This window comes from Poeciliopsis prolifica, unplaced genomic scaffold (assembly GCF_027474105.1).
Source record: "Poeciliopsis prolifica strain line A6 unplaced genomic scaffold, Auburn_PproV2 SCAFFOLD004, whole genome shotgun sequence".
NCBI lineage: Eukaryota > Metazoa > Chordata > Actinopteri > Cyprinodontiformes > Poeciliidae > Poeciliopsis > Poeciliopsis prolifica.
In genome coordinates this window covers 18449492-18470916 of record NW_026562379.1, presented here as the reverse complement: position 1 = coordinate 18470916, position 21425 = coordinate 18449492, and the positions used below count along the sequence as shown (strand labels likewise).

The 21425-nt window shown below is 45.0% G+C and overlaps 3 protein-coding genes across 8 annotated transcripts in view; 1 reads left to right on the top strand and 2 right to left on the bottom strand.

Moving 5' to 3' along the window:
* masp1 (MBL associated serine protease 1) overlaps positions 1-9934 on the top strand; it is an 11760-nt gene extending 1826 nt beyond the window's left edge. Inside the window, exons 3-13 of one of the 6 annotated variants that reach the window (XM_055028706.1) lie at positions 1963-2140; positions 2781-2912; positions 3999-4195; positions 5014-5161; positions 5239-5357; positions 6149-6227; positions 7343-7471; positions 7634-7708; positions 8246-8493; positions 8565-8753; positions 9046-9934. In XM_055028706.1, the coding sequence (XP_054884681.1) occupies positions 1963-2140; positions 2781-2912; positions 3999-4195; positions 5014-5161; positions 5239-5357; positions 6149-6227; positions 7343-7471; positions 7634-7708; positions 8246-8493; positions 8565-8753; positions 9046-9456 (1905 nt within the window). In that variant the 3' untranslated portion in view covers positions 9457-9934. Of the gene's footprint in view, positions 1-1962; positions 2141-2780; positions 2913-3998; positions 4196-5013; positions 5162-5238; positions 5358-6148; positions 6228-7158; positions 7472-7633; positions 7709-8245; positions 8494-8564; positions 8754-9045 lie in introns of those variants that run through there. The other 5 variants (XM_055028711.1, XM_055028710.1, XM_055028712.1 and 2 more) reach the window with 5 other exon arrangements.
* A 370-nt stretch (positions 9935-10304) lies between these two features.
* Positions 10305-14214, bottom strand: LOC129358890 (cell surface glycoprotein 1-like). Its single transcript, XM_055028118.1, has 6 exons — positions 14138-14214; positions 13068-13242; positions 12930-12983; positions 12134-12463; positions 11598-12026; positions 10305-11457 (listed from the first exon to the last, which is right to left on the bottom strand). Exons 2-6 carry the CDS (start codon positions 13145-13147, stop codon positions 10305-10307), a joined length of 2046 nt encoding a protein of 681 aa, XP_054884093.1. The 5' UTR covers positions 13148-13242; positions 14138-14214.
* A 416-nt stretch (positions 14215-14630) lies between these two features.
* LOC129359431 (coagulation factor VII) lies at positions 14631-20947 on the bottom strand. Its single transcript, XM_055029056.1, has 11 exons — positions 20440-20947; positions 19697-19869; positions 19318-19342; positions 18833-18946; positions 18608-18742; positions 17865-18035; positions 17505-17593; positions 17319-17433; positions 16464-16660; positions 16270-16395; positions 14631-15242 (listed from the first exon to the last, which is right to left on the bottom strand). The coding sequence occupies exons 1-11, from the start codon at positions 20501-20503 to the stop codon at positions 15000-15002; spliced, it is 1452 nt and encodes a 483-aa protein (XP_054885031.1). The 5' UTR covers positions 20504-20947; the 3' UTR covers positions 14631-14999.
* Positions 20948-21425: the final 478 nt, after the last annotated feature.

The window sequence follows — 21425 nt, the reverse complement described above, 5'->3', positions numbered from 1 at the left end:
CGGTGTGTGTCAGTGTGTATCGGTGTGTGTCGGTGTGTATCGGTGTGTGTCGGTGTGTGTCGGTGTGTGTCAGTGTGTGTCAGTGTGTGTCGGTGTGTGTCGGTGTGTGTCGGTGTGTGTCGGTGTGTGTCGGTGTGTGTCGGTGTGTATCGGTGTGTGTCGGTGTGTGTCGATGTGTATCGGTGTGTGTCGATGTGTGTCGGTGTGTGTCGTGTGTGTCGGTGTGTATCGGTGTGTGTCGGTGTGTGTCGGTGTGTATCGTGTGTGTCGGTGTGTGTCGGTGTGTGTCGGTGTGTGTCAGTGTGTGTCGGTGTGTGTCGGTGTGTGTCGGTGTGTGTCGGTGTGTGTCAGTGTGTGTGTCGGTGTGTGTCGGTGTGTGTCGGTGTGTGTCGGTGTGTATCGGTGTGTGTCGGTGTGTGTCGGTGTGTATCGGTGTGTGTCGGTGTGTGTCGGTGTGTATCGGTGTGTGTCGGTGTGTGTCGGTGTGTGTCGGTGTGTATCGGTGTGTGTCGGTGTGTGTCAGTGTGTGTGTCGGTGTGTGTCGGTGTGTGTCGGTGTGTGTCAGTGTGTGTGTCGGTGTGTGTCGGTGTGTGTCGGTGTGTATCGGTGTGTGTCAGTGTGTATCGGTGTGTGTCGGTGTGTGTCTGTGTGTGTCAGTGTGTGTCGGTGTGTGTCGGTGTGTGTCGGTGTGTGTCGGTGTGTGTCGGTGTGTATCGGTGTGTGTCGGTGTGTGTCGGTGTGTGTCGGTGTGTGTCGGTGTGTATCGGTGTGTGTCAGTGTGTGTCGATGTGTGTCGGTGTGTGTCAGTGTGTGTCGGTGTGTGTCGTGTCAGTGTGTGTCGGTGTGTGTCAGTGTGTGTCGGTGTGTATCAGTGTGTGTCGGTGTGTGTCGGTGTGTGTCGGTGTGTGTCGGTGTGTGTCGATGTGTGTCGGTGTGTGTCGGTGTGTATCGGTGTGTGTCGGTGTGTGTCAGTGTGTGTGTCGGTGTGTGTCGGTGTGTGTCGGTGTGTGTCAGTGTGTGTGTCGGTGTGTGTCGGTGTGTGTCGGTGTGTGTCGGTGTGTATCGGTGTGTGTCAGTGTGTATCGGTGTGTGTCGGTGTGTGTCTGTGTGTGTCAGTGTGTGTCGGTGTGTGTCGGTGTGTGTCGGTGTGTGTCGGTGTGTGTCGGTGTGTATCGGTGTGTGTCGGTGTGTATCGGTGTGTGTCGGTGTGTATCGGTGTGTATCGGTGTGTGTCAGTGTGTGTCGATGTGTGTCGGTGTGTATCAGTGTGTGTCGGTGTGTGTCGGTGTGTGTCAGTGTGTGTCGGTGTGTGTCAGTGTGTGTCGGTGTGTATCAGTGTGTGTCGGTGTGTGTCGGTGTGTGTCGGTGTGTGTCGGTGTGTGTCGGTGTGTGTCGGTGTGTGTCGGTGTGTATCGGTGTGTGTCGGTGTGTGTCGATGTGTGTCGGTGTGTATCGGTGTGTGTCGGTGTGTGTCGGTGTGTATCGGTGTGTGTCGGTGTGTGTCGATGTGTGTCGGTGTGTGTCGGTGTGTGTCGATGTGTGTCGGTGTGTGTCGGTGTGTGTCGGTGTGTGTCGGTGTGTATCGGTGTGTGTCGGTGTGTGTCGGTGTGTGTCGGTGTGTATCGGTGTGTGTCAGTGTGTATCGGTGTGTGTCGGTGTGTGTCGGTGTGTGTCGGTGTGTGTCGGCGCCCTCTGGTCCGTTGACCCTTCCAGTCTCTCAGTCAGATAAACAGCAGCTGAATGTAAACAGAGCTGCTGGTCTGTTTTCTCTCCCCGGTTTGGACCGAGCCCTGATGGACTCAGATCTCTGGGAGGTTAATGGTTCCAGTTTGACCCATTTGAGGCTTGGTGGAAGCTGGCTTGATGTTCTGACTGCAAACATCAGATTACTTAGAGTCAGAACTTTGTGGTTCTGATCCAGATCTCTGGTTCTTCAGTCTGACCCGCTGCGTTGTTGTGCAGGTGAAGGTGGACGGAGAAGCGCTGGCTCTGTTCTGTGGGAAGGAGGAGACGGACACCGAGGCGGTACCGGCCCAGCGGGTCATCACCTCCCCCAGAAACTCGCTCAGCGTCCAGTTTGTGTCGGACTTCTCCAACGAGGAGCAGTTCTCCGGATTCGTGGCTCATTATAGCGCAGTGGGTGAGGAAACCCAAACAGCCGGTTCCTGAAGTTCTGCTTCAGGAAAAGAACCTGACGGTTAGCGAGTCAGATAAAACATTCAGGGAGGAACCCTGAGATGTCCAGACGCTTTTTATAGAGCGATTTATATGATTTATATACTATTGAGTTGCAGCATTTATATGCAGCACTTGCATTAGAACCAAAAGTGTTAAACAAATTGGATGCATACGGATTATTCCTCATGTTCTCATTGTGACACGTTAGCATTTGCTTGTGTTAGCATTAGCTTCCGCTAAAGACTATGTTTATGATTAGTGCTTCAGCATTAGCTTAAACTAAAACAGCGCTTTAGCATCAGTGTAGCTGATCTATAATTAGCGCTTTGAGGTTAGCACCGCTAACATTTTAGCTAGCAGCGCCTGCCACTGGTTTTCTGATTTTCTCCGTCTTATGGTCATTCTAGATAAAAAGAAAATTATTTGGCCACAGAGGAGAAAATCTCATTACTGTCTGATGTCCAAAAGTTAAGAAATAACATATTTTTCACGCTTAAAATCATAAATTTGTGAGATATTTTCTGAGTAGTGTGATAGCCGACCTCTTCCTGCTGCTTGAACACATCAGAGCCTGAACTCTGACCTTTCTTCTTCTTCTGCAGATATAGACGAGTGCAGCGAACATGGCGACAAGGATCTGCTCTGCGATCATTTCTGCCATAATTTCATCGGGGGATACTACTGCTCCTGTCGCTATGGTTACCAGCTGCACACAGACAACCACACCTGCAGAGGTGAGTGTGTTGGCGCCACCTGGAGGCCCAACTGGAGCCTGCATTTACTTCATAACGAGACATTTTTACAATATTCCAAGTTAAATAGTGCGACCCTGGAGTTTTTCATTACTGATGCAAAACAAGCTTCTAGAAATTTGTAGATATTCTCCCTGGAAACAGGACAGTTACTGGGTTAGATTCAGTGTTTAGTGTTTTAGTGTTTAGTGTTTAGTGTTTTAGTGTTTAGTGTTTAGTGTTTTAGTGTTTAGTTTTAGTGTTTAGTGTTTAGTGTTTAGTGTTTTAGTGTTTAGTGTTTTAGTGTTTAGTGTTTTAGTGTTTAGTGTTTAGTGTTTTAGTGTTTAGTGTTTTAGTGTTTAGTGTTTAGTGTTTTAGTGTTTAGTGTTTTAGTGTTTAGTGTTTTAGTGTTTAGTGTTTTAGTGTTTAGTGTTTAGTGTTTTAGTGTTTAGTGTTTAGTGTTTTAGTGTTTAGTGTTTTAGTGTTTAGTGTTTAGTGTTTAGTGTTTTAGTGTTTAGTGTTTTAGTGTTTAGTGTTTTAGTGTTTAGTGTTTTAGTGTTTAGTGTTTTAGTGTTTAGTGTTTTAGTGTTTAGTGTTTTAGTGTTTAGTGTTTAGTGTTTTAGTGTTTAGTGTTTAGTGTTTTAGTGTTTAGTGTTTTAGTGTTTAGTGTTTTAGTGTTTAGTGTTTTAGTGTTTAGTGTTTAGTGTTTTAGTGTTTAGTGTTTTAGTGTTCAGTGTTTAGTGTTTTAGTGTTTAGTGTTTAGTGTTGCTGTCTGACTGATTCAGTCCTGAAACCAGCAGAGAGCAAAAGGAACAACATGGATTCAGAACTCATGCAGCAGTGACAAGTCAAATGGTTTTCAACCAGTTAAACCATTATAACCAGTAAACATTCACTTAATTTCACTGACACCAAACCATCAGGGGCCTCAGGGGCCCAGGCCCATGAGACCTCAGTGTGGCTGATAACAGCTGCTGATTGGTGGAAATGTTTACATGATGAAGACATTTCAGTGTGGAGGAGGAAGCTAAGTGTGTGTGTGTGTGTGTGTGTGTGTGTGTGTGTGTGTGTGTGTGTGTGTGTGTCCAGTGGACTGCAGCGGTGCCGTGTTCAGGGAACGCTCCGGCGTTCTGAGCAGCGTTAACTTTCCGGGTCCGTATCCGAAGAGCTCTGACTGCTGGTACCGCATCGAGCTGGAGGCTGGGTTCAGGGTCCAGATGAACTTTGACCCCCGCTTTGACGTGGAGAGCCACCCAGACATCAGCTGTCCCTACGACCACCTGAAGGTGAGACAAACACACGCAGGTCACCAAAACTAACAAGAACTGAAACTGAGAAAACATTTAATTCATTGAAATAAATAAAAAAAAGGAAATAATGAGGAAAAACTCAAACCAATTGGAACTATGTTTATAAAACTGAAACATACTGAAATTATAAATACAACATCCTTCATTTCTGTGTTCATTCATCCATTTATTTGCTTTTCATGCTGATGTGAAATAGATGTTTTATGTCAGCTGCTGGTAAATCACGGCGCTGAACAAAAACTGGAAACGGCAAAAGTTGGGAGAAACTCCAGTCAGCTGGTTATTCAAGAATAACTGGATACGTTTTCTGAAAATGGTTTCCTCTATTGAGTATTTATGAACCATTTGATGTGTTCATAATCACATTACTTTGGTTCAATTTTAGGCGCATAATTAAAAAAGGTAAAATTCTAAAACGCTAATAAAAACTAAATATTTAAGTAATAATTAATAAAAACTAGAAAACACTAAAAACTAATTAAAACTGAATGAGACCAAAAGTCAAAACAAAATGAAATTAAGTATAATGGAAAACACACACACACACACACACACACACACACACACACACACACACCACACACACACAAGCACACACACACACAGACACACACACACACACGCACACACACACACACACACACACACACACACACACACACACACACACACAAGCACACAAGGCTATAAGGACATGGTTCACACACTCTGAGGTGATGATGTGTGTGTGTGTGTGTGTGTGTGTGTGTGTGTGTGTGTGTGTGTGTGTGTGTGTGTGCGTGTGTGTGTCTCAGATCCAAGCAGGAAGCAGAGAGTTCGGCCCGTTCTGTGGCGCTCAGTCTCCAGGAATCATCTGGACCGACAGCAACGTCGTCTCCATCCGATTCCACAGCGACGATTCTGGAGAAAACCTCGGCTGGAGGCTGAGCTACAGCGCCACAGGTGGGTCCACCAGGCAGGGGGCGGGGCTACGGGGCTGGTGTGGAGAGAGAAATCAGGCTTTTATTTTGAAATTACAGGAAGTCAGTGTCCAGTACCTGAGGTTCCGCCCAACGCGGTGATGGTTCCGATCCAAACAGAATACTCCTTCAAGGACCATGTGGTGTTCAGCTGTCAGCAGGGGTTCCTCCTGGTCCAGGTGAGGCTCTGCTCCACTGGGAACTGAAACTGGAACCAGTGGGTGAACTGGGAGCAGCCAGAGAGGTTCTCACTGGTCAACACAGAGTCTCATTGGCTCCTGACTTCCTGCAGGTTTTATTTGAGCCATTAGATTAAATTTGATTAAACTTTATTTATTTTAGTTAATCAGAATAAAAAACAGAAACTCCTGAATTATGGAGAAAATGTTTTGATGATTTTGGATTAATGGAAACCAAAAACTTCTGCTAACCTGCTAATGTGCTAAAAGCAGAGAACATTTTTTGTTTAGTGCTTTAACCTTTTTGCAAACTTTAAAAACATTTAGCTCAATCAACTTGCCCTAAAAGATTTTTTCCAGCTAAATGCTAAACGCTAATTTCCTCAGTTTTTTGTTAATTTTAAATTATTAAAGTTCAACATTTGTGTTGAAGTTTTGGTTCTTGACTGTAAGAAATTCTTCAAATAGTCAGATATTTATGTTAAGACTCTTATTTTGAGGTGAGTGTCAATATGGCCAAATTTAGTGCTTTAACTTTTGTTGGTGTAGCTTTTAGCTTTAGCAGAACTAATGTTTATGGTCTGTGCTTTAGCGTTAGCACAGCTAACATTTTAGTTAGCACTGCCCTCCACTGCATTTGGGCATTAAAGAAGGATTTTTAATAAAGAAATCATATGTTGGGTTAGGGTAGGGTTTGGATGGGGTTAGGGTTAGGATAGGGTTTGGATGGGGTTAGGGTTTCCAGCAGTTGCAGGAAAGACTTCATGCTCCATGGTGTGATGCATTTGCAGGACGGTGGGACGTCGGATCGTCTCCAGCTGGAATGCCAGGCTGACGGCTCGTGGAGCGGCCGTCCTCCTCACTGTGACAGTAAGACTCGGATCTGAGCTCAGAGCCGCTGGCGGACATGTTTCCTGACCAATATGGAGATTCTGGAATTTCACTCAGCAGACCTCCAGTTTCTGTACCTGGCCTCTTGTTTTACACTCAGACTTAATCATTACAGATTATTAAATTAGTGAGAAGCTGCAGTGTTTAATCCTGCTAACTGTAATACAGAGTAATTTGTTTCACCTGCAGACACCAGCAGGGGGTGCTGTTGTTGGGAAATAGGAGATTTTGTTTGGACCTCTGGTGTTGCAGATTTGGGCCAATTTGCCAAAATCCATTTTCATCAACGTTTTTTACGCACCTTATTAAGACTAAAAATATTGATGGAAATGACAAAATAACTTCCTCAATTTTACAATAAAGTTTTTGCAGTGGCTCGAGGTGGTTTTTGGGATTCTCCAGAAAAGAGTTTTGCATTAGAGGAGATGGAAACACATACCTGCTGCTCTGATAAACTCGCCAATAGTGCGTCGAGTTGTATTGCTTCTGTACATTTCAATTTCCCAAGCTTCTTTTTTTTCAAATATTTTTGAAATATTTAAAAGTATTCCACACATTTACTGAGCGAAGGAAACAAACATGAAGTAAAAATGATTATGTTTCTGTCCGTTAGGAATTACACAGAATATAACTTTACTCTCACTGTATTTGATTATATCTGCGGCATTGAAATGTGTAAAACCTGAAGTATTACTGAAATAATACTTCAGGTTTCCAAAGTTATTCCAACCAGATAAAAGGTTCAGCTGGACTATTTATGTAAAAAATAAAAAAAAATTAAAAAACCTGTTAAATTAACTAAAAAATGTGACGGAGACATTAACAGAAAAGTGTTTGTTGGATGTAAAAGCTACCAAATGAAATGAAGCTGATGACATAAAACCTATAAAACATTCGTCGACATCCTCAGGAGCCACCAGGAGGCCGACGTTTTCTTAAACTTCTGTGTGCTGCAGGTAAGATACTGACTGCTGATAAACACCCCACAGAACCCCCACCTTAAAACCCTGGACTGTCCCTTTAACACCTGGGTTACGTTCCCGCTGTTTGACCGTCCAGGAAGCTGATTCGTCGCTGACTCACGTCTGTTGCAGTGGTGGATTGTGGGATTCCTAAGAAAGTTGCTGGAGCTGTTGTGATGTTTGGTCGCCATGACAACAGCACGCTGTTTGGAGCGACGGTTCATTATGTCTGTGGAGACGACGGCGTCCAGCTGAGCAGCAGTAAGAGGGCGATGATGTCATCGGGTTAATTAACTAAATTAATTGAGATTTTAATATTTAGCTTAATGAGTGATTTTTGTTCACAGAGGCAAATTTGACTGTTTATTTATTTCATTTTCATGTCTAAACAAACCAAAGAGCTGATTTCTTTCTGCGCTGCAGCTTCGTTCAGGTGTGGCCCTGCAGGTGAGTGGCTGGATGCTGATGGAGGAACAGAACTTCCTGTCTGTCTGCCAGGTATGAATAGTTGCTCACCTGCCTCTCTGCTTGTTATGGAGCTAAAGCAAGGCCAAAAAGTTTGTTCAAAAGAAAAAAATCTGAAACTAAATAAAAAGCCTCGAATCTGAAAAGTTCAATGTAAATCTGAAAAATTTAAATTTTAAACACTGAAACCTGAAAAATCTAAAAAATGTGAATTTTTCAGATTTAAATTTTTTTTCAGTTGTTTTTTTTTTTATTTTTTGAACAAACTTTATGGCTCTAATTTAGCTCCATAGTCTGTTCCTCGGCATCTGTTTGTCTGTTTCTGTCTGTGTTTTTAAATTTATCTTATCTGTTTTTTCCAGTCTTTTTGCTGAGAAAGTGACCTGTCTCTCTCCCCTCTGTCTCCCTGTCTCTCTCTGTCTCTCTGTCTCCCCTCTGTCTCTCTGTCTGTCTGTCTCCCTGTCTCTCTGTCTCCTCCCTGTCTCCCTGTCTCTCTGTCTCCTCCCTGTCTCCCTGTCTCTCTGTCTCCTCCCTGTCTCCCTGTCTCTCTGTCTCCTCCCTGTCCTCCAGCCTGCGGCCTGCCGTCTCGTTCTCTCCCCCACCAGGTGAAGCGGATCGTGGGCGGTCGGAGCGCTGAGCCCGGTTTCTTCCCCTGGCAGGTTCTGCTCAGTGTGGAGGACCTGTCCCGGGTCCCTGAGGACCGCTGGTTTGGCTCCGGGGCCCTGCTGTCTCAGTCCTGGATCCTGACCGCTGCCCACATCCTGCGGTCCCAGAGGAGAGACGCCACCGTCGTCCCGGTGATCCCGCGTCACGTGAAGGTGGATGTTTGTTCCTGAGACGTGAGGTCGATGCCGTCTCCATGTCTCAGTCGGGTCTTTCTGTCCCTCAGGTTTTCCTCGGCCTCCACAGCCTGAGAGACAAACAGATGTCCGTCGGCCGCTCCGTCGATCAGATCGTCCTCCATCCGGACTTTCAGCCCGACAACTACGACAACGACATCGCCCTGCTGAAGCTGAGCGAGGAGGCGGAGTTTAACCGGCTGGTCCGTCCCGTCTGCCTGCCGCCGGCTCACCGACCGGTGAGCAGCGGACTCCGGGTTGCGGGTTCAGGACACGGGGTTACCGAGGGACAAGATGGGGACACTGCAACGGACCAGAGTTTGTTTCCCCTGTTGGTCCAGCAGAACCGCTCAGTTGGACCCAGACCTGCTTTCTGGCCTGGATCCGAACCAACATGGAAACAAACGTTTCGCTGCAGGTTCAATCGGCCCAAACGGGTCGGAGGGATCAATAAAAACACAGGTGATGTTTTCAGCCGCTGCTCTTCCTGGTTGATGATGTGATCCTGTCTTTGTCCTCTGTCTCCATCAGGACCGTCCGTCCTCCCTCCTCCCCAACTCTTTGGGTGTAGTTGCTGGGTGGGGCATCTCCAACGCTTCCGCCACCCCGTCTGCGATGGCCTCTGACCTCTTGCAATACGTGAAGCTGCCAGTGGTCCCTCAGGACGAATGTCAGGCCAGCTACGCTTCCCGCTCCGTCCGCTACAACATCACAGACAACATGTTTTGCGCGGGTTTCTTCCAGGGCGGGCGGGACACCTGCCTGGGCGACAGCGGGGGGGCGTTCGTGATGCAGGCGGGGTGGAGGTGGGCCGTGTTCGGCCTGGTGTCCTGGGCCGGGCCCGAGCACTGCGGCAGTCAGAGGGTGTACGGCGTCTACACCCGGGTGGAGAAATACCTGGACTGGATTCAGAGCCGTGTTCAGGCTGCCCCCTGGTGGTGAGGAAGAGATGCTGCAACGCGCAGAATCTGATCAATCAGCAGATTGATCAGGAATTTTCATGATCAATCTAACAGTTCACAGTTAGTTACTTTTATACGACACTTTTTAGAAACTGTAGAGAGAAACTTTACATTAACATCAGATCATTTTACTTCTGTTGTTGTTTCCTCTGGTTTATTTTGTTTGTATTTCCTGTTAAATCCTATAAAACACTTTTTATTGGCTTGTTGCTGAAAATGTGCTATATCATGAAAATGATCTTTAATCTGATTCCAAGGGAAAAAAATAATTATTTTACTTTTAGGTTGTTTTAGTAAAATAATCCAAACTGAGCATTAAAGACCACAAAGACTTTACAGGGTTATTTTTTTCAACACACTCCATGAACAGTAAACGCTTTATCACTCATTTTTTATCTACAGGTTGTGTTTTGATTTACCAGCCAACATTTATATAAATAAATGTCAAATATCCTGAAGGCTGCAGTGTGTTTGTGAAGTTTTTCCTAATTTATCTGAAGGCCCTAAAGATGAGATTTAACTGAAACATTATTGTTGGTATTTTTCACAGAATCGGTTCTGGGAATTTAAACACTGCAAACAAATGAAAAGGTTTGATGACAAATATCAATAGTTTCTATCAGAAATAAAATGTTGGCACAAATTGTTCCAACTCTCCATACAACATGGAGGCGTTTCCGCCATGATAACCTTGCAACCGTCAGTCTGATTCTGCTGGTTCACAAATCTGTCATCATTCAGGAAGAAGCTTCACGTTTCCAGGTTGTCGGTTGAATAACCTTGAACTCAAATTAAATTTTCTCCAACTCCAGAGTGTTTGCTTCAACCTCACCGACTTGGTCCATAGGTAGAGGGATCCGCTTCGGGTCCATCGGTAGAGTGATCCGCTTCGGGTCCATCGGTAGAGGATCCGCTTCGGGTCCATAGTAGAGCGATCCGCTTCGGGTCCATAGGTAGAGCGATCCGCTTCGGGTCCATCGGTAGAGGGATCCGCTTCGGGTCCATCGGTAGAGGGATCCGCTTCGGGTCCATAGGTAGAGCGATCCGCTTCGGGTCCATCGGCAGAGGGATCCGCTTCGGGTCCATCGGTAGAGTGATCCGCTTCGGGTCCATCGGTAGAGGGATCCGCTTCGGGTCCATCGGTAGAGCGATCCGCTTCGGGTCCATCGGCAGAGGGATCCGCTTCGGGTCCATCGGTAGAGGGATCCGCCTCGGGTCCATCGGTAGAGCGATCCGCCTCGGTCCATCGGTAGAGGGATCCGCTTCGGGTCCATCGGTAGAGGGATCCGCTTCGGGTCCATAGGTAGAGCGATCCGCTTCGGGTCCATCGGTAGAGGGATCCGCTTCGGGTCCATCGGTAGAGGGATCCGCTTCGGGTCCATCGGTAGAGTGATCCGCTTCGGGTCCATCGGTAGAGGGATCCGCTTCGGGTCCATCGGTAGAGCGATCCGCTTCGGGTCCATCGGTAGAGTGATCCGCTTCGGGTCCATCGGTAGAGGGATCCGCTTCGGGTCCATCGGTAGAGGGATCCGCTTCGGGTCCATCGGTAGAGGGATCCGCTTCGGGTCCATCGGTAGAGGGATCCGCTTCGGGTCCATAGGTAGAGCGATCCGCTTCGGGTCCATAGGTAGAGGGATCCGCTTCGGGTCCATAGGTAGAGGGATCCGCTTTGGATCCATCAGTAGAGCGATCCGCTTCGGGTCCAGAACCCTCTGGAGGCTCAGAGATGCTCTGAGGATGAGGGAAAGGTTCAGATCCCAACTTGCTGTCAGGTTCTGGTACCAGTTCTGGTCCAGATCCTGATAAGGTCTCAGATGGAGGTTCATTTTCAGGTTTGGGTTGAAACCCTGGCGATACCTCAGCATCTGGTCCTGGTTCGGGTTCATGAACCGATTTGGTTTCTGGTACCAGGTCAGTGTTGGGTTTGTATCCGGACAGAATCTGAGGTCCAGGTTGTGGTTCTGGAGAGTCTGGAATGGTTCTGTAATAATATATGTAAGAAAAAAGGAAAATATTTAGGGTTATCAATTGCAGTTATATAAAATATATTTTCATAAAACATAAATTATTTCCACTTCACCATGAAATTTGAGACACATGAGGAATTTCAGACCAACTGACCTTTGACTGGCAGAGCGATCATCATCATCCTCATCATCATCATCATCATCATCATTATTATAATCATCATCATCATCATCTCCAGGGTTGGGAAACTCTGGAGGTTCAGGGATGGTTGGAGGTAAAGGTTCAAATCCCAACAGAGTCTCAGATCCAGGTACTGGTACTGAGTCAGGTTCAGAAACCCATTGGGTTTCTGAGCGGGTGTCCGGTTCTGGTACCGGTTCTGATCCAGGTTCACATCCTGATAAGGTCTCAGATGGAGGTTCAGGTTCAGAGTTGGGTCCAAACCCTGAACCCTCAGCATCTGGTCCTGGTTCAGGTTCATGAACCGATTTGGTTTCTGGTACCAGGTCAGTGTTGGGTTTGTATCCGGACAGAATCTGAGGTCCAGGTTGAGGTTCTGGAGAGTCCGGTCTCTGACTGTGGCTAAAAATACAATTTTAAGAAAAAAGGATGTTTTCAGGTGAACAACTGCAGTTATGAAATATTAAGTATTGATTGTGACGTTTGTCACAAACATCAGACAAACTTACCTTTGATTGGTCGAGAGACTGATTCCAGGGTCAGAGGTCGTCTGATTGTTGGATTCATATCTCAATAACTTCTCAGGTTCTGGTACCGACATTAATTCACCAGACACAAGTTCAGGTTTTGGTTCAAACCCTAACATGGTGTCAGGTTCTGGTACCGGTTCTGATCCACATCCTGAGAAGGTCTCAGATGGAGGTTCTGGTTCGGAGTTGGGTCCATATCCTGATAGATTCTCGGGTTCTGGTACCAGTGCAGATTTAGGCTGATGTTCTGGCACCGGTTCTGGTCGGGTTACAGGTCGGGCCTCAGGTGAGTCCGGTCTCTGTGTGCAGCTGGGAAAACAGGAACCAAAGCCAAACGTTTGCAGGTTAATATCTGCAGATGTGGTTTTTATTTTCAACTGATCAGTTTTCATGCTGTGAATTTTTTCTTGCTATAAAATATAATATTCTTAATTCTGTGTATATTTATATTTACTGTATTTTTGCATTAAATGCACATTTTTTTACCTTTTGGTCATTTTTTTTCTGCTTTTTCCATTTTCTTGATCTTTTTGTTTTGTTTTTAACCAGTTTTTCTTCACACAGAGCTGGTTTTGCTCTGGTTTCTCTTTCTAAGCTCTCATTGGATAAATGTTGGGGACATTTATATGAGTTTGAATATATTCACAGGACATTGTGGGTTCATATCGATTTTAACATTTTGGAGAAACAAAACCAAATGAACACTTGAACATAAAATCTTTCCTAGATGATAAATAGTTAAAGTTCTTGAAATGGAGAAAAACTGAAACGGTACCAGAGTGAGCAACACCAAGTCAGACATGTTGGGATGGGATGTTGATCTTCTGCTCTGAAACACAAAAATAACAACAGAGACGCTGAGGACGCAGTGATGTCGGCGCTGAGTTCAGTCAGTCTCAGAACCTGGACTCACCTTTGACCTCTGCTCCGTTTCTTCTGCTCTCTGAGCAAAGGAACGGTCTCATCCTGATCCTGATCCTGATCCTGATCCATGCTGCTGAATCCACAACAGGATGTCAGGATTCATCTGAACTTCAGCAGTAAATGTTGGTTCTGATTCTCTGACGGTCAGGATGTTCAGTTCAAATCTGGATAAGAAATATGATTCAAAGGAGAAACATTTTTACTTGGTTTCATACAATAATCATTGAGTGAATATTATGAGGATTCGTGTAATGAAGATTGAAGAGTGTGCTGCCACTAGTCTGGGGGATCTGAGTGGAGTCAAGAGGCAAACGTTAGCGCTTTGTGTGCGTTAATGTTTAGTTACCTCAGCTGTTCCTCAGTTGTTTGCTAATTGCTGCTGGCTAGTCTGAAGGAGCTGCATGGGGGAGGAGCTGCATGGGGGAGGAGCTGCGTGTTGTAGGCGGGGCTAGCTCCACCCAGCTGAATGGTTGCCATGGACATTCATGAATTAATCAAGCAACACCATTGTTATGTTTTTGGATGAGGGAATCAGTAACTCAAAAGGTCGATTCTACATGACATCATCGCTTCAAGCAATTAAAGATCCGGTAAAAATGTAATTTAAGTAATTAACTTTTTACCCATTTTCTATTTGGGTAAAAATGTGTTGCAGTTGTTTCTGCAGCAGTCTTTGGGTTCTCTCTGCATCCTCTGTGTACGAATGATTACTTTCTAAGATAAATCGCAGCACAGCTGCAGGAGCGCCACCCTGTGGGAGAACAGCAGGCCTTCACCATCTTCACCCTCAGGGTCTGTCGCCCCTCAGTGGGGGGCTCCATACGAAGCTTGGCCCTGGGCCCAAAAATGACTGAGTCTGCCTCTGCAGACCTTCACTCTGTGGTTTTTCCCACCGTTTGCTGCGATTCGACCGACTGGAGTTTGTCTCTCACTTCCTGAAGTAAACGTTGGACTGAGTCTGTCGAGGTTCCAGCCTGATACTGACTTCGCTGTGGAGTCATGAATGAAGCTCTGATGCAGTTTTATCTCTACAAAAGTCAAAAGAAAAGAGAAACTCACCTGGATCACGGCTCTTCTTCAGAAACGGCGAGTTTCACCTGCAGCTTCGTTTGCTGTTGTGCTTTTCTGGTTTTTCCTCCGGGGAGAAACGCCCTGACATGTGGGAACCTGCTGAACATCGCTGCTTTAGTTCACGTCTTCTTATTTCTGGTAGAACTGTTTTACTTTTCAGCATAAAAATGAAACACGTTTTCCAATTTAATCACCTTTTGTTTTTAGGGCTTTAAGACTTATAGATTTTGGTTTCATGTTCCATAGAACTGGTATTTTTAGTCTGTTGCTGGTTTTAATGCTTTAATGTTTGAAAAAAGCGATAAAGCTGATTCATATCTACCACCTCAGACTGACTGTCTCCCCGGCCGCCGATGTGAAGGTTTTAAAAGAAAACACGTTTTTCTTAAATTTTCAACTCAAACTAATCACAATAGAGCAGAAAGAGAATAAACTTTGGTGCCTGCTGGTCCTTCAGCGTTGGAATCAGAGGAAATGAGGATTTCTGTCAAAATCTGTTTATTAAAAGCAGAATCAGATCATTAAGCCTCCATGAAAACATCCCATAATTCCTGACAGGATGAGCTGATGTGACCCGTCTGATGAATTCAGATCAGCTCTGGATTATCATCCTGCTGCCTGCAGAACCGAGAAGTTAAACAATCTTTCAACTTTTTGTTGTTTCCAATAAATGTTGGAACTATTTGCACAAAAAACAAATAAAAACTCTTATTAAAAAAAGCATTGAGTTTAAGCTGAAAAACTTTCTGTCTCTGAAGGAAAATGATGCTTTGCGTCTTTTAGGTCCACTGAGGTTTGATGGTGCTGATGATGCTGAAGGTGGTTCCGGTGTGGTCCAGTCAAAGCCTCATCAGCTCAGGGTCTGGTTCCGGTCCACCCTCTGCATGGTGTCTCTGATCCAGCCCAGGAAATTTCCCAGCCGGGTGTAAACACCGTACTTCCCCGGCGCGGCGCATTTCTCCCCCCAGCTGACGATCCCGGTCAGGAACCAGGTTCCTCGGTAGTGGACCACGAACGGCCCGCCGCTGTCGCCGCTGCAGGCGTCCATGTCGGTCTCCAGGTAACCGGCACAGAACATGTTGTCTGTGATCACCTGCAGGACGGAGGGATCACAGACAACAGGGTTAGGGTTAGGGTTAGGGTTGGGGGTAAGGGTTAGGGTTGGGGTTAGAGTGAACTGTTTCAGTCCAGTTTACTCTGGTCTGAAACATCAGGGCTTAAACTCACAACTTTAAACAGAAAAAATACTTTAATATCCTGCAATAATGACATAAAATCCTTTGATAACATTTTTTTAACACTTATTGAACTTGAAATTTCAGATTAACGTTTGACTTTTGTTTTCAACGAGATTTTTAGTTGTTTCGTCTATATTTTTTCAATCAAGTTGGAAATGTGATCAAGAACCGAACCACCTGCTGCCTTTACTGGACATCTTTGGTTCGGAAACTTAAAATGCTGCAACATTAACGTTTATAAAAAATATATTTTTTACCTTTGTCAACATTTTGTGACAGTTTGGTATGAAAAAAAATCAATCTCCTCTGCCTTCTCCCAGTATCTAGAATCAATCAATCAGAGTCAGGAGGCGGGTCTTTGTGCTGTCAATCATGCATGAGTTTGTGCAGCTGCCCCATCTTTTCTTTCCGCTACGTTACAGCTTCTCCATTATGAATGCTAAGCTAGTTAGCATGGGCACTGACGATGGGACATGAACTGTTCCCCAGGAACGGTAAGTCATTTCTCCATCAGTAGCACATTTAGCAGGGTGTTCATGAGGATGAACACGCTAAGCCCCTCCTCCTGGCTCTGATTGGTTGATTTTGGTGCATGTTTTCAGACTGCAGGAACAGTTCAGGTAGAAGGTAGAGGACAGACTGGTGAAAAGGTCAAAGGTCAAACTGTCACAACATGATGACAGTTTTAACAAATATGGATTTTAAAAAAAATTTTTTTAACCTGTGTCATTTTAAAGAAAAACATTTATCATTTTACGAGTTTTCCTGAGTTGAATGATGTTTCTGAGTTTTGAGGTGAAATTTATAACATTCTGCAGATTAAAACCTGCTGAGCGCGTTGACCTGAACTCAGCTCCGCCCCCTACAGGTGGATCAGCTCACCTGTTCAGTGGAGGCAGCGCAGGCCCGGTAGCTGATCACCGGCAGGGTCACCTTCCTCAGAAAGCGGGAGGAGCTGCCCAGGTAGCGCGTGGCGCCCCAACCCGTCACCACGCCCCGGGTGTCTTCCTGAACACAGACAGGAGGTCAGAACCCCAAACCTGCATCGGCCGGACTCAAGGCCGGAACCGGGTTACCCTCAGCAGGTATCTGGACAGGTGGGGGTCTGGCAGGCAGGCGGGGACCGCGGTGGGGCCCCTGAGGGCCGGCCGCGCCAGGTAGAGCAGGGCGATGTCGCTGTCGAAGGTGTAGGAGTGGAAATGAGGATGAACAACGATCTGCTGAATCTTTATCTTCTGCTCATCCGGATCAAGACGTTTTTTATCATAGTCACCTAAAAACAACAAAACAAATGAATAAATAACTGGTTAAAGGAAATAGAATTATGACTGCAGTTGCTTCTAATAGTTATAATTTTATCAGATGTTTTTATGATTTTATGCTAACAAATCAGTTTCTCTGGTTGGGTGTAAATGTTGTTGCCAAGATCCGCTTGAAACAGAAACAATCTGTCAGCATGTTGTGGCAGCATGAGATGAATAATCTGTGAAAAATAATCCATCTCCTCTGCCTTCTCCCAGTGCTAACTGCTAACAACCAATCAGAGCCAGGAGGCGGGGCTAAACGCTGTCAATCAAGCCTGTGTGCATGCGGACATAACATTTTCTCTTGGTTTACACTTTCTAGCAAAGTTTCCTGAAGGAGAAACTTCAACCTTCAAAGACTAACAGCAAATCTCCTCTGGCCCAAAAGATTAAATCAATTTTCAGAGTGGCCTAGTCAAATCCCAGAGTTAAATTTGATTGATAGTTTGCAGACCTGAAAACACTAAAAACTAAATCAAAGCAGTAAATCGGACATTAAACCAGCCAATCAGTACAGAGACCAGTCAGAACTGCCTGATGGTTCCCATCATTTTGTTCTGGTCCAGTAGGCCCGTCTGGAAGAGGAAACAGTTAGCAAGGTTTTTCAAAATAAAGCTTCATCCTCACCTATAGTGACGTGGTCTGCTGAGTCCTCAAAGCAGTGAGCTGCAGAAACAACCCACCGCTCGGAAACCAGGGTTCCTCCACAGAACCTGAACCCGTCCGATCTGTGGACCAGAACCTGGACAGAACCGGTCAGAATCAGTCAGAACCTGAACAGAACCTGAACAGAACCATCAATGGAAGCCTAACCTGCCAGGGACTTCCTCCTCGACTCTCCAGGTTTCCTCCCACAATACGAGTCGAATAATTCTCCATTTGTTCCTCCGTCTGGTTCCCACCTGCCAGTCAATCAATTAATCAATCAATCAATCAATCAATCAATCAATCAATCAATCAATCAATCAATCAATCAATCAATCAATCAATCAATCAATCAATCAATCAATCAATCAATCAATCAATCAATCAATCAATCAATCAATCAATCAAGTTTATTTGTATGGCACAGTTCAAAGAACATGATAAATGTTGTTCAGGTGACAGAAGGCCGTCTTTATAACCGTCTTTATGTTGCTGCAGTTCCAGCTGTAATAACTGAAGTTGACCAACCTGATGTGGAGTTTGTTGCCTCTGACGGTTCTGTTGAGTTGTGTTGATGGACTTCGCTGTTGGTGCCGTCCTGGTCCGCAGCCATGGTAACGTTGTCGTCCTCCAGGAGATCCAACAGGGAGCGACGGTAGGACAACGCTGCCATCTGCTGGCGGCCGCAGGGAAACTCCACTGGATGGGAGAATAAAGCAGTTATGGAGGATTTCACCTCAGGAAAATCTGACAGAATTACAGATTAGACAGGTAAACGATCTGTCAGACAGGTGAGACTGACATCAAATCTGACTCAGATTAGAGCAAGTTTATTTCAGATTAGACCAGATTAGAGCAGGTTTATTTCAGATTAGACCAGATTAGAGCAGGTTTATTTCAGATTAGACCAGATTAGAGCAGGTTTATTTCAGATTAGACCAGATTAGAGCAGGTTTATTTCAGATTAGACCAGATTAGAGCAGGTTTATTTCAGATTAGACCCAGATTAGAGCAGGTTTATTTCAGATTAGACCAGATTAGAGCAGGTTTATTTCAGATTAGACCAGATTAGAGCAGGTTTATTTCAGATTAGACCAGATTAGAGCAGGTTTATTTCAGATTAGACCAGATTAGAGCAGGTTTATTTCAGATTAGACCAGATTAGAGCAGGTTTATTTCAGATTAGACCAGATTAGAGCAGGTTTATTTCAGATTAGACCAGATTAGAGCAGGTTTATTTCAGATTAGATCAGGTATACGTTGGGTGTTACCTGTTGGCCTGCAGCTCGTTCCATCAGCCTCCAGTTTATATCCGTCAGCACAGCCACACTGAACTCCAGCGCCCCCTGGCAGGTCTTGGCAGTACTGCAGGCAGCCACCGTTCCCATAGCGACACTCCGACACCTCTAGACCCGGCACAGACACAGGTAGACACAGGTGTGGTGCATGACGTTGTGGCCGACAGGTGTTTATCCGAGTGGTAGCTCGTTTCTTACCCGAGTCGCAGGTTTTCCCGCGGAACCTGGGAGGACACAGACACTGAAACTCCTCCCGGTCCTGACTGCAGATCCCTCCGTTAAGACAGGGGTTGATCCGGCACGGGTTCAGATCTGCAACACCGAGAAGACACAGGTGGTGGGTCCGTCATCAGGCCGTGACGTCATCAGTTAATGATGTCATCAGACATCATTAACGTGACACACCAAGGTCGTGTGATCAGGTGAATTTCTTATTCAGCTCTAAATTCAGCAAGAAAACCAAAACATATGTTTTTATGTATAACTATGGCTGGACGATACGGCAGAAAACAAATCACAATATAATCATATCAGTCGATATTAAAACTTTTTTATGTTGTTGTGGTTCTGATGATCCGAAATGGAACCAAAGTGTAGAAACTGTTTGATCCAGTTTTGGCTCTGCGTTGTTTTTGTTTAGGAGACACAGCAGCTCCAGCTTTTTGAAGGACAGTTTTACTCACTTTGGTATCGGAACCAGAACTCCATCTGTGGATGAGAGTTTAGAGTTAATATCTGCAGCAAAGACGAGTCCAAACAATCCAGGATGATTTTCCACACATATTTCATCTAATGTTACATTTTCAAAATAAGGACTTAACAAAATAAGAGCTTTAAACTAAATAGTGAGACATGCTAAATATTAGGCCCCCTGTCCCTTAAGTGGCCCCCGGCCCCCAAAGTGACCCCTGACCCCAATGTGACCTCTGGTTCCCAGCGTGACCCCTGGCCTCCAATGTGACCTCTGTTTCCCAGCCCCCAACATGACCCTTGACCCCCAGCGTGACCCTTGACCCCCAGCGTGAACCCTGACCCCCAGCGTGACCCCAGGGTGAGTCGGACCGTGGTTTCGTGGGTCTGGAAGATCTCGGCCGCCTCCTCTCTGGAGCAGCGCTCTTCATAACACTCCCTCTCCAGGTTTCCTGGCAGCATCTCCTCCAGGGCAAAGGAGTTGGCACGGCGCCTCCTAGTGGTGGACTGCAGCACCTGCACAGCCGCCGGCTGGTCGATGAAGACTGAGGAGTGAATAAAACTTTACTCAGACACCAAATGACCTACGACTGCAAAGTCAATTTGATAAAGTCAAAAATTGGCTAGAAAAAAATAAGAAATTTTTTTTATTAATCTCAAATTTTGTAGAAAATGTTTTGAAATTTTTTTTATTTAAAAAGTAAAAAAAAAAACAAGTAGAAAAAAAATTTGAGCTGAATCTCAGAAATCTTTAATATCTTGAAATGTTTGAGTTTTGGAAGTTTTCTGATTCTGAAATTCAAAAGTCAAATATTTTCAGTTTTTAAAGCTCAGAAAATTTGAAGATTTTTCAAGAAAATTGCTGAGATTTGTCCTTAAGTTTTTGACTTTTAGTTCAGAAATTCCCTTTTTTTTTCCAGAATCTTTTCAGCGAACATTTGCTTCTTTGTTTCTACTGACGATGGCCATCAGACACCATCTTCACTCTGACTATTTAATTATTAAACCGAATCGATGGTCTGAGTCTCATGTTAAAGACTCCACTGCGGCAGGACAAGGAGTCGATCTCACGGTTCTCTACATCTGGATCCAGATCCGGTGGATCCGGTGCTCACCTGAACACTGGATCAGCGTGGAGCAGCTCAGCAGGAGGCCCAGGTTCACCGTCATGGACAACATGTCTGCCTCCGCGGAGTCGTCCGCCCGAGAAATGAAGGTTCAGCTCATCGATCAGCTTTTAACCACAGTTCAAATATTGACTCACAGCAGAACAACGAGGGAGAAAAGACCGAGGGTTCTGGTTTTCATCACTCACCTGGTCAGCAGGAGGTCAGAGGTCACCTTGTTGTTCACTGAGTGGCAGCAGCAGCTGGGCAGACAAAACTCAACCCAGTGTGATTTCAACACCAGAGAGTTTCTGCTTTAACATAAACAGAAACAAAAACCTTCCACATCCAGACCGGATTATTGCATTTATTCAAACGGGTCAGAACAAAATGTTCAGGAAATAAAACACACCGTTTCAAAATGTTTAATTTTTTATAATTCAGCTGCTCATCGCAAGAAAATAAGTTTTATTGAAATCTTTTAGTTCTGCAGGTTCTTCATCTCAGAACCGACCAGAAAGTCTGAAACCAGTTTGAAAAGGGTTTTCAACCCAACTCAAACTGGTTTCAGACTTTTCAGAACAGGTTTGTCCAAAGTACGGTCTGGGGGCCTTTTATGGCCCTCAGAATGACTCTGGGTGGCCCTTCACTTCATCACCGTTTTTCAGATTCACTGTTAAAAACAATTCCACTGATGGGAGGCCTTTCAAAATAAGAGACAATTTAACACCTTACCATGGAAAATGTGAGATGCAATTGAAGTATTCATCTATGTTTCTGCTTTGAGTTTAATTTATCAGTAAAAGGGAAAAAACATCCAGTTGACTAAAAACGGATTTTTAATAAACTTTTCAACTATTTTTTGTTGCTGAAAAGACAAAAAGAATCTAGAAAAATATGAAAAGTTGAAGATGTTTTGTTATACGTTTGATCTTTTGCGATAAATAATCACTAAACGATTATATTTTATTTAAAAATGTTCTTTATTTGAATCC